This window comes from Amblyomma americanum, chromosome 1 (genome assembly GCF_052857255.1).
Source record: "Amblyomma americanum isolate KBUSLIRL-KWMA chromosome 1, ASM5285725v1, whole genome shotgun sequence".
Classification (NCBI taxonomy): Eukaryota; Metazoa; Arthropoda; class Arachnida; order Ixodida; family Ixodidae; genus Amblyomma; species Amblyomma americanum.
The window spans coordinates 478087090-478099538 of NC_135497.1; the positions used below are offsets into that span (position 1 = coordinate 478087090).

The 12449-nt window shown below is 44.4% G+C and overlaps 1 protein-coding gene across 1 annotated transcript in view; it reads left to right on the plus strand.

The window, feature by feature from the left end:
* The window catches only part of LOC144116061 (spastin-like), a 79826-nt gene extending 72723 nt beyond the window's left edge, over positions 1 to 7103 (plus strand). Inside the window, exons 15-16 of the mRNA XM_077650720.1 lie at positions 1823 to 1863; positions 6076 to 7103. Of these exons, the coding sequence (XP_077506846.1) occupies positions 1823 to 1863; positions 6076 to 6198 (164 nt within the window). The 3' untranslated portion in view covers positions 6199 to 7103. The remainder of the gene's footprint in view (positions 1 to 1822; positions 1864 to 6075) is intronic.
* The last annotated feature ends 5346 nt before the right edge of the window (positions 7104 to 12449 follow it).

The window sequence follows — 12449 nt, forward strand, 5'->3', positions numbered from 1 at the left end:
CGATTAGCGGTACAGGTAGACAACTTTTACATCATTTTCAACTTAACTGTGCTTTTCATGACATGGCGTTATTTAGGCACCAATGCACTCCACACACTGGCCAAATCCACACCGCAAAGGCAGTAAGAAACATTATTCTTTCCGTGCTTGTCTTATTGCAGTTGAAGAGCAAGTGACAGCGTGACGCTCTGGTTTCCGGAACTTCGTGGTAGGCTCGCGTACGCGGGAGAACATGTTTGTGGCAGCTACCGCATCGTAATTGTAACTTTCTTCTCCATTGCAAACAAGTGCAACAGAGTGTAATATTGTTGCAGTGCTTCACGCATCCCACAGAAACGTCCTCAAAGTAATTTTCAAGCACATTTACTTACCTCGCAAGTGATAACACCAGGCCATTTCTTTCATCCGAAGCAACAAAGCGTCGGCGTATCGGCAAGGGATCACTTTGGTTTCACAAGAGATTCAGGTGCAGGAGGAGGTCTTGTCGAGTGTATAGGTGACACATCACGTTTCCAGTACAGCCGCAACCACATAACAAACAAACTGCACACTGTAGCAAAAAAAACAATTGAGAGAAGAGCATCGCACTGAAAAACGACGCAAAGACAGCAAAGACTGCGCCGGAACTGCTGACTGACGGATTGGATCGACTTTTAGGCCTATTGCCACTATCGCTCTGCCGCGGCCCCTGGAAGGAGTTTTAGCTTTGATGGAAGGCTGCATGCATCGCTGCATGCCTCGTTTACCTCGGTGGAATGCTGAACAAAAGGGCGTTTACTATGAGCACTGGTGCCAGAAAGTCATGCAATTAAATCGATGTTCTTTCATGTGAACACAATATTAAACTAATTGCTGGTATAGAAATCTGATCGCTGAATTTGGTCATTTGCAAAGTAAAATACCTTTCATATTTGTTGTCTGAGGGAAAACAAAATATGTATGTGATGTAAGCTCAAATTCCTAAAGGAATATTCACGAATACCCGTCAGACGTCCGTACGTGGATATCTGCCAGCCATCCGATAATGAATGTCCCTCGAACATACTCCGGATCTCCAATGCGTATATCCAGATATGGATGTCCATGGGGATGCTCCATGGATATCCTCACGAGGCACTGGAGATTCGGATCTTAATCGGACATACCACTGACATCCGTGGTTGACTGGGAGGTTCCTAAAGTAGCTGTGAATGCGCTGTTATGTCACTAAACCTTCCATGGGTGGTGTGCCTGATATTCTGATGACCAGTGTAACAAATTTTCTATTGCTGGATAATGCAAAGGTAGGGCACTGGATTGAATGACTTTGGATTTCTTGATTCCTTAATTCAGCATGGCTCTTACATTCTGTAGCCTTGGACGTGAATTCTATTTTCATCTGGGGCCAATTGTATAGGTTGTTACGGCTACATGCTCGCAGCACAGTGGAACATGCTTGCTGTGCTGACAGGTGGTGGACACCTCTGAAGCTGTTGCAAATGGTTTTTAATTACTATTACAATGGGTAAACGGAGGACACCCAGTGAGAGGTGAAAAATGGTAAAGGAGACATGCAGAGAGCAGATTTTTCAGGGCACAGATGGGAGTTAATGAGGAGGAGGGTGTTAATGATGTGTTAGTCAAAATCGAGAAGAGGGCATGGGCAGGGCATGTAACATGAAGTCAAGATATGATGGCTGTTAAAGCAACGGAGTTGATTCCAAGCAAGGTGCAGCAGAAAGTCGGGTGGGCGGACGAAATTAGGAAGTTTGTGGGGATACAGATAGGAGGGCGATAATGATGAAGATGAATGTTGCTGAAGCTTTGCTCTTGTTTTCTGCAGAACTGAAACCTGAGCAAGTCAGATGCGTGGATCCCAAGAAGGTATGCCCACTGTAGATGTGTTTGTATTTTAGATGCCTTCAGGTTGTACGGGGTGTAAACCCCAAGGGTTTTGTCTGGGCACAAAAATGGCTGGTCAGCTTCACCCCTGTTACGTGAAATACTTAGCTGCCATGGAATGAACAGTTGGCTCATAGAATACAGTTCTCTTGGCTATTCTTTAAGGCTGGATTCTTTAAGGCTGTATCGGATGATTGTATGAACCCTTTTGAAGCTGGCAGTTCGAAGAAAAAAAAAGAAAATATGCATTGTTGGAGCTTGAGTGCCACAAACATGTGGTGTGCACCAAGGTCAGAATTTGTGCGGAAATTTCAACCTACAAAAAAATGAAAAATGACTGCACATAGCTCCAGTATGAAAAGAAACCAGTTACCTGCATTCGGCGAATGAATATGAACTGTATAACTATAAAGAGTGTTAAACGCGACAGTGCTAAATGCCCTGTTCTCCAGAAAATTTGATGTCGTGTTGTGAGCAAAACTATCATGTTCATGGCTCTGGCAGGCGGTCCCCAAAGAGCAACCTGGGAGGAAGGTTGGCCCCTTAGGGCACGTGACCTTGTGGCGCTGTCACAACCTGCCCACCGTGGAAGGTGGCAGTTTAATTTGCCTGTGGAAGGTGGCAGTTAAAGGTGGCTTAACTGCTGCACCACTGTGCCAGGAGGGGTTGGGAACTCCCAGGGATCTATGAATGTAGAGTGACCTGCATATGGTAATTAACCCACTACACTACAATATATTTTTTTGTTCTGAATATTTCTTTTGTGAATGGGTAATACACAGTTTGTGACAGTTTTAACTTTGGGGCACAAGTGGCAGGTGAACTCATTCTTGTGTGCAAGCCCATTTATGTTGGAGCTAGATGTGCACGCACTGTTGTAAGCTTATGGAACACAACCTTGACAAAGATGTCAATAATCTTGCAACTCTATAACTATAGTGTTAAACGCGACAGCGTTAAATGCCCTGTTCTCCAGAAAATTTGATGTGTTGTGTGCAAAACTATGATGTTCATGGCTCTGGCAGGCGGTCCCCAAAGAGCAACCTGGGAGGAAGGTTGGCCCCTTGGGGCATGTGACCTTGTGGCGCTGTCGCAACCTGCCCACCGTCCATGAAAGGTGGCAGTTAAATTAATTTGTCTGTGGAAGGTGGCAGTTAAAGGTGGCTTAACTGCTGCACCACTGTGCCAGGAGGGGTATGGGAACTCCCAGGGATCTATGAATGTAGAGTGACCTGCATATATGGTAATTAAACCATTACACTACAATATTTTTCTTTTGTTCTGAATATTTCTTTTGTGAATGGGTAATACACAGTTTGTGAGAGTTTTAACTTTGGGGCACAAGTGGCAGGGGAACTCATTCTTGTGTGCAAGCCCATTTATGTTGGAGCTAGATGTGCACGCACTGTTGTAAGCTTATGGAACACAACCTTGACAAAGATGTCAATAATCTTGCATCCGAGGACACATGCTTGATATTAAATGGCGGATAATGATGAGCCAACTGCTGTTCAGGCCAGGGGCACTGAGGGAGTCGAATGATAATTCCTTTTCATTAGTAGTAACAGGACCAATTGCAGTAGCAGTTGTTCAGACCACCCGTGTGTGAGCTGCAAAGGAAGGTTGGGGCTTTTTCATAGTCAATTTTTTCTTCTTCTGAGTTCTGTTCGCTCTCTTCTGTTTGGCAGACTCGTGGGTCTGGCTCTGATCTGAGCGTGAAACGATTGCGGAGGTGCGAGATATGCTTCACTGAGAAAAAGGCAGGCGGACGAAACAAAAAAATTCGGTACCAGCTGCTTTATCACTGACGTGCTGCTGCTGCTCAGAAGCTGACCATGCCTGGCCGCACTCTTGAGAACTGCTTTCTGTTTGGCTTGGGGAAGCTACTACCATTAACTGAGCGTAACATAGAAGAGACCTGAATTTAACTTTGGGAAACCACTCTTGCAGGTTGGTGGTGTGACTGGTTTCTGTGTCAGGATATACAGTTACAGGATAGACGGGTGCGGGATAGAGGGGTGCGGGATAGAGGGGTGCGGGATAGAGGGGTGCGGGATAGAGGGGTGCGGGATAGAGGGGTGCGGGATAGAGGGGTGCGGGATAGAGGGGTGCGGGATAGAGGGGTGCGGGACAGAGGGGTGCGGGACAGAGGGGTGCGGGACAGAGGGGTGCGGGACAGAGGGGTGCGGGACAGAGGGGTGCGGGACAGAGGGGTGCGGGACAGAGGGGTGCGGGACAGAGGGGTGCGGGACAGAGGGGTGCGGGATATACACTGCCTTAGAATTACCTTACTTGTATAATGAACCCACTTTCCTTTCCAGAATAGTATATGGGAATTTGGTGGAGGGTTTGTTCTGCAAAAAACATTTTATTGAAATTTCATATTCTAGATCAGTCTGTTTGTCCATTAGCAACAAAAGCATGTGGTGGACAAGTTATGTCTGCATGTTACAAGTGTTTGTTTGGCTGGTGTTAAGCTAGGATCTTTCATTTCAAGAGGTGTTTGCTGTATCACGACACGATCCGATAATTTTTTGATAGTTTCCAGGCGATCGTGGCAAGATGAACAGGATAAACAGCCCTGAAGGTCAGGTGCGCTTTTTTTATGCAAGGTAAAAAAAGTAAATTTTAAATGACAAAAATGGGTGCTGGGTTCATTATGTGAGTAAATGCTTTAGTCACGTATGCGACCAGTGTATTTACTCGGCCAGCTGCAGTCAAACCTCGTCCACAGTGCAGTTGGTAAGTTGGTAAACGGGTGGCAACTCGAGCGGCCCTTACTGTAGTGTGGATGGAGACCTGATGTTTTAGTGCCACTCTGAAAGCACTCGAGCGGTTCCGTATGCCGTGGAGAACGGCCCCCCAACCCTTTTCTGCACAGCACCTTACCTGATCTGTGCAACCTTGCACAAAGCCTTTGGGTGGTTTGAGTGACCTCCAGAGGATCTGACTTGCTTCAGCTAACAAAGGAGCATAAGAGTATGATGGCACATGTAGTGATCTTTGTCTCTTTGTTATAGCCGGCCACTCTTACTGTGCCCCTTTTCTTAGTTGAAGCCTTTATTTCTCACATCACAAGATGTGGGAGGCTGTGAGGCTTGGCGCTGTCTTGAGAAATTCGATGTCATGTATGCTCTTACAGTGGCTTCATTAGTGGCTGTGTACTATGTGCAGTGTACTGCTGACTGCGCTTTACTTTCGTTGATTGCATGAAAGTGAAGGACTCTCCATACTGTACTGCTTATGACCTAGTCGTGACGTCAAGTTATGAAGATCACTAAGGAGACACCTTCTCGTCAAGAAACATTGTCCTGCTGCTAAAGCAAAGCAGTGAATGCTCTTTAAGGAGACCCCTCAACCAATGATGACGACCTATTGCCATGACTTCATGGTCAGTTGCTTTAGCTGCACCCGCCACAGCTAGCCATTATTGTGCACACTAGTAGGTGCAAAGCAACTGAGTGCAATATCTTTGCTATAGCTCAGTGCCATTGTTTGGAGGGCCTCCTTTGAGGAGCTCACCCAGCCATTAAAGCTCTCCAAGAGTGATGAAAAGGACATATTTGGAGAAAAAGATTACGTCTGCCAGAACAATGAAATGGGAACTCAATCACAGGTTTTTATGGAGAGGCTGTGTTTGTTGGGTGTCTGCTCGGCACATCTATTAATAGTGATTATGGTGGTATGACTCCAATATACCTTCTATGCAGCTGCGTAACAAGCTGATGCGCACCCTGAAATGCTGGTCTGGCTTTGATCTGTCAGGAGTGTGAATAACTACTATAGTCTGCAAGTGAAGGTGGAAGGCGAGTGGAAACTCAACATTATGCTATGTCGAGAGTGGAAAACGAACAGTATCCTTGCTGGAATTATATACACTGCATGTATTGAGTGTAATGCTAGGTTAGCTTTGGTAGCTTAGTTGACGCATGTTTTAGCTTCTACGCCTTACAAGGCCTAGCTGCTACCAGAACACCATAGCTTTTTCGACATAGTGCATATCACGAGAAAATGGGATTAGTCATGTTATCGGGGCACATCAATCTGTGTTCTGATCTGCCACACAAGTTGTTTTTCCTGCTTCACACTTCATGTTTGGCAGCTCAGTTTTTTGCTTGCTTACTAAGCTGGTTGTTCTTCTTTTGATTGTGTGTAATAGTGGCTGCATATGTTTTTCTTTTTTTCCTTGGTCAGATGCGCAACATCACCCTGGAGGATTTCATGACGTCACTGAAGAAAGTGCGCCGCAGCGTCCCATTACAAAGCCTAGAGTTCTACGATCGGTGGAATCAGGAGTTTGGAGATATAACCGTTTGACACTGTTCATGCCGCGGCTTTTTTGGCTTTAGTTCAGTGAGTTATACGACTGGCTCATGTGATCTTTTATTTGGAGACATGAACCATTGTACATAGCTTCACAATGTCTTTCGTTGTCTCTGGCCGCATGCTCATTTTCTCTTGCTGTTTGCCACTTTCGCGGTAGAACCTCGGTGCGTGAAATTTGTCTGTTAGGACAATGAGCCTGGATTGCAAAGTTTTTGTTTGGGTGACCCATTCATTTGTTAGCAGTGGATGTGGGCTTGCCTTGTAGGTAATTATTGGAGTGTATCTGTAGGGAAAAAATTCGGGCTCTTTGGTTGTACATTGCTATGTGAACCTCGTTATTGTAGGTGCAAAAATTAAAATGGGTGAGTTGAGTGGTGCTTGTTTGAAGCTTGTGATATTAATGCTGGAGTGGCTTTTGTCTTCGTTGATTCAATGGCTCAACATGGAAAGGGCATCCGGTCTGATGACGGGTCTAGCTGCAAGAGTGTCGGGACAGATTGTTGTTCATTAGCCACTGTGCATCAAACATGCTGGATAGCCTGCAGTGTGGCAATGTTGAGGGTGGCACTAAATGCTTTGGCAGTGTTGTTTGTTAAAGTTTGGAGATGTAGCATTAGTGGATTTAGTTACAAATTCATCGGAGAGTGAAGGTGGCTTGAGCATACTGCTAAGCTGCCTGTGGAACTGTCTTGCACTGAAACTTTGGTGGGATGATCCTGTGGTTCGTCTGGTTGTCAAAAGTTCTCATGATTTTGTGCTGCCTTGCCTGCCTCCATCATGCGTAAAGTTGCAACGACTGTCCCATGGACTGTGGTGCCATATTCTGGTGAAAAGTTGCAGCAGCCCTGAATGGGATCAGGATTCATAAACTTGTGGAGCACTGTGCTTGAAGAGGTTGTACAAAGCAGAGGTTCTACTGCATATGCACGTCATCATTGTTAAATATAGCACCAGTCCATAACTTCACACCTGCGCACAATCCTCCTTTGAATGGATGATGTGTGCAACGACCACGCTGCGCTCTTCCTTAGGGGCTGCCATCCCTACTTCCCTACAGAATAAAAATAGGCCACTATAGATATATATATATATATAAAGGACCAATACTTATTACCTTGTTTCAAAGTTTTTTTCTAAGATAGGCACTGATTGCTTAGTGTAGGAATCTCCTTTTTTTTAAACAGCCACATTTCAGCATGTTCTTTTCCTGACTTTTGGAGTATGTGCAAGAGGCAATTAGATGCATTTAAATGCTTTTTGGTTGCAGTAGATGATTTTTGGTTGCAGTAGAAGAGCCCCAGAAGTTGAGGTGGGACCATCTTCGTCCTGAGGTGGGACCATCTTCCTCAGGAGGAAGATGGTCCCAGCTCAACTTCTGGGGCTCTTTGGCGTCCCTGTTCCTTCCTGGGGGCACGCTCGCAGGATGTGCAAGATAATGAAATCAGAAGTTTGGAGGCGAGTGAGGCTCTACTCAGACTGGCTGAAGTTCATCGTCTTCCAAGAATCTAACGATTGGGTAGCCGCAAGACGGTTTCAAGAATACAAGCGACTTTCAGCGCAGACGACAGAGTTTTTCTGGCAGAGAATGCGTCTCATGCTTCCGGCAAAACTCCGGACAACACTTACAGAGGGTTCCGTCTCGATACTGGGCAATATCGACCTTCCTAGTAACGTCAAGGAGACGCTGCAAAAGGGACCGAAGTTTTGCTTCGAACCTTCAGCAAGACGTTCTGAACTACTAGCCATGGTGCGCCGTGTAGGGGTGTTTGCCTCTCTACAGGACAAGGAACAGGCTGTCAACGATTCTGTGGGCTGCTTACTGCAAAACGTAAGTCGTTTCACTTCACGGAAGGCCCCAGTGAAGAGACTTGTGAACTTCCTGAGCACCAACGACCTTTCAATAATGGAAGCGGACAAGGAGGGCGGCTTCGTTGTCCTGCCACAGGGAATGTTTGCTGAAAAAGCCCGGGAAGCTGTCTTGAAGAACTTTCATCCGATTGAATTCCAAGGGAAAATACAGCGAAAGCAAGCTACCAGGCTCCTTAAGAAAATGAACCTTAGTTCTGCCGCGCTTTCGGTCTCAAATGCCGAGAGGGACTCTTTGGAGGTGTTTTTCACCAGCAAAACACACAAGATGGATTGCCCACTTCGTGCTATTATTTCGGAACCACACCTGGACAAACTTGCAGGCGGTGATCCTTACCTCATCCGCAGCTCGAAGGACCTGGTAAAAGTCCTGGAAGACGGAATTCCGTTATCTTCTATGGCCTTTTCCATCGACGTAGAAGATTTGTTTTACTCCGTGCCTCATGATGGTTTATTCAAAGCAATCAGAGACAGTATTGACGAACATGGTGAAGTTGACTTCCAGAATACTGCTGGCATTAGCACAGAGCAGTTCCTAGAACTTTTGCAGTTTTATCTTAACTCTACCGCTAGCTTTCATGACGGGCAATTTTATGTTCAAAAGTCTGGCATTTGTATCGGTTCTTCTGTAGCTCCTGTTTTGTGCGACATATTTTTGGCTTCCTTTGACAGGCGTCTGAAACTAGAGCTTTCAAAGCATCCGGTTTTCCATGTGTTTCGTTATGTTGACGACTATCTTGTAATATTAGATTACAGTACTAATCTTGACCTTGACAACACGGTTGCTAGCATTCTCGCCACCTTCTCCTTTGAGGGGCAAGGACTCCGTTTTACTCATGAAGTAACAAGGGACAACCGCATTCAGTATCTAGATTTAAAATTGCATTTTTCTGATGTTCATGTCTGCTGGGCTTACAGTCCCAGGTCCAACAAAAGCCTCCTACCTTATAAAAGTGCTCATTCGAAGTTAGTGAAGCGTAGCATTAGCATGTCGTGTTGTTTGTCTGCCCTTCATAAGTCATGTGTTCACTCTCTTTCATCTAGTTTCCATAATCAAGTCAAGCGACTTGAATCCGGGGGCTACCCTCAGGAAGTAATTCGCAGCTCGTGTGAGTGCCTTCTTCAGAGGATGAAAAAAGCAATAAGGAAAGATCCAAGTGCATACAGGACCCCTCCCTTCATCATGCCATATTTTCACTGCCTTTCCCACAGCATCAAGAAGGTGGCAGGCAAATATGGAATAAATGCAGTGTTTTCAGCGCCTTGTAAGTTGAAAAAAGTTTGTCCCTTGCTCTCGGAAGACAAAAAAGAAACAAGATCGGAACGCAGGTCATGCAAGAAGAATCATCAGACCAAGTTCACCAGATGTGCCTCCGAGGTTATCTACCAAATACCTCTATCTTGCGGGTGGGTTTACATCGGCCAAACTGGCCGGTGCTTCATTGAGCGAGCCCTTGAACATAGACGATTGATGCACACCGGCACAGGCAGCAATCTGCCATTACACTGCAAAAACTGTGACAGCCGCAACTGCGTTCCCTTCCTAGACAAAACTGCTTTCCTCTCCTATGCACGCAGCAAAACTGAAAGGGAGGTTATCGAAGCTTTCCTGATAGCCAAAAAGGGTGACGACTGCATTAGCTCGCCCTCGCTGTCGCTATCGACACCAGAGCAGAGTTTTTAGAAGGGCACGTTCGTGTTCACATCGGATCTGATTTACCTGTAAATTTCTGCTGCTGTTTCTATCGTTGAACCCTATGGTGATAGTGTTTTTCTTATTTTTTCTTATGTTCTCTGGCCTTATTAATGATGTGTTTTTCACAAATAAAATCAGTCTGCGCATTGTCTGTCGATTTGTGTGCCTCTCGTCCCGTCTTGTTCGCGCAGTTTATACCCTTTCTGTTCATCATGAACCAACTAGCCCGCCAGAACGTCCTTCTTTACTAGATCACACTACTTTGCAATCTCCTTCCGAGTTTGATATATCCAGGTTTGACTGTATTTCATCATCATCTTTAGCACACCCTTAACTTCCAGGCAGCATGAACACAATCTCCATCACAATCAAGGCTGCTCACATGCACTAAGGCTTCTAAAACAAAAGAAAAGCTCAACCCATACAACCACACAAATTGGCACTGAAAAGTTCAATATGAGGACATACTATTTACATTAAAACAAGCACATAACACTCGCACAGGCAAACATGTACGACCGTCTATCTTTACATTCAGCATCATTTTGTATCCAAATAGATTATGCAAGTAGCTCTACAGTACCTCTTACAATGAAGTGATCATTTCTCACCCTTCAAAGAAACTACGTCTCAATGCAACACACTTTCACAGCCCTGAAAGAATGCATTGCTGGGCAATTAAGCATGAAACCCTGTCACTGAAATTACAAGCTGACCATCTGCCCGAACTTGTACAAAATCAGATCAGCCTGTAAGCTTAGGAAGTTTACACTATGAAAGCTAAAGAGAACTTATATTATGGTCTCATTTGCAATATCAATATTTGTTTCTGTACCTCACGAGCATGGCGCAAATGAACTGCTGCGTTGTAGAGATGCTGTGCTGTCAACAGCAAAATTTAACACAAGAGAACTCAAATGGACCATCACACATTACATTTACATACAAGTTAACTTCACTGCTTTCGTATACTCAATAATGACCCTTCTAAATTTTTCAGCAGTGACAGTTGTCCTTTTCATTCTGAATCGGCTTAGCTGAAGCAAAGGCTACTGATATAGTTGTCGCATGTGCTGAAGAGTTCAGTTTTCAGAAACCTTATTCCAGGAAAGCGCAGTGGAAGTGCACCGCATTTAAAATAGGCATCAGGTAAGTCTTGAAGCGCTGAGACGCCTGTTGTGTGCACTACTAATAGCCTTCAACTATATACTGGCAAAAAAAAAAATCAATTTACTCAGAGGCTTATCATCTACTGCAACCAAAAAGCATTTAAATGCATCCAATTGCCTCTTGCACATACTCCAAAAGTCAGGAAAAGAACATGCTGAAATGTGGTTGTTTAAAGAAAAGAGATTCCTACACTAAGCAATCAGTGCCTATCTTAGATAAAAACTATGAAACAAGGGAATAAGTATAGGTCCTTTATATATATATATATATATATATATATATATATATATATATATATATATATATATATATATATATATAGTGGCCTATTTTTTTTGTAGGGAAGTAGGGATGGCAGCCCCTAAGGAAGAGCGCAGCGTGGTCGTTGCACACATCATCCATTCAAAGCAGGATTGTGTGCAGGTGTGAAGTTATGGACTGGTGCTATATTTAACAATGATGACGTGCATATGCAGTAGAACCTCTGCTTTGTACAACCTCTTCAAGCACAGTGCTCCACCAGTTTATGAATCCTGATCCCATTCGGAGCTGCTGCAACTTTTCACCAGAAGATGGCACCAAAGTCCATGGGACAGTCGTTGCAACTTTACACATGATGGAGGCAGGAAAGGCAGCACAAAATCATGAGAACTTTTGACAACCAGACGAACCACAGGATCATCCCACCAAAGTTTCAGTGCAAGACAGTACCACAGGCAGCTTAGCTTAGCACAGTTGTCTTCACTGCTAGGCTTTAGCACGGTTGTCCTCACTGCTAGGATTTGCTGCATGGAATATCGGGTCAGGAGATCCATGACCACCCTCAAGCACACCCAACGTTCGCCTTGTTGCGCCGTTTCACAGCTGGATATACTGAATGGTTGGGAGCAAAATTCTAGTTTGGTGTATAGCGCGACTTCACTGTTAAATGGGTTTTTCAAGATTATAATCTGTGTTTGATATTGCCAATAATTCAAAAGATCTTGGTTTGATATATCGAGGCTTGACTGTATGTCTAGGGTTTATTTAGGCTTTGCCATAAACTGGTAAAGATCTGTTTTTGATTCATTTCGGTTTTTGAGATTCTGACGAACGTTACTGGTTGCTACTATTGAGGTTCAAAGTGTTAATACAAGTACATGACAGATGCACTATTTTCACAAGTGTGCAAGTTTAAAATACCACCACTAAGGCTGGATTCTATAGATTACTGTTATTCTAATGCCTACGATGCTTGTTTTTGTTCATGCTCTAAATTTGGGATCAAATTTTCTCACAAGTAGTGCACTCAGCTTAACTTTATCTATCTGCTGTCACGCCCTGTATATGGGTAGTTGCAATAGAGATCTGTGATTTCTCGTTACCCACACCTAAAAGTGTGCCGTCCTAAGGCCTATCTTATATTTTTTTGTTGCCACCAAGGTGCTAACGTTCGGTTTGTAGAAGAGGTGTGTATTTTTAATGAGTGGTATTTTTAATGTACAAGAGCAGCAGTGTGAAAGACACCGGA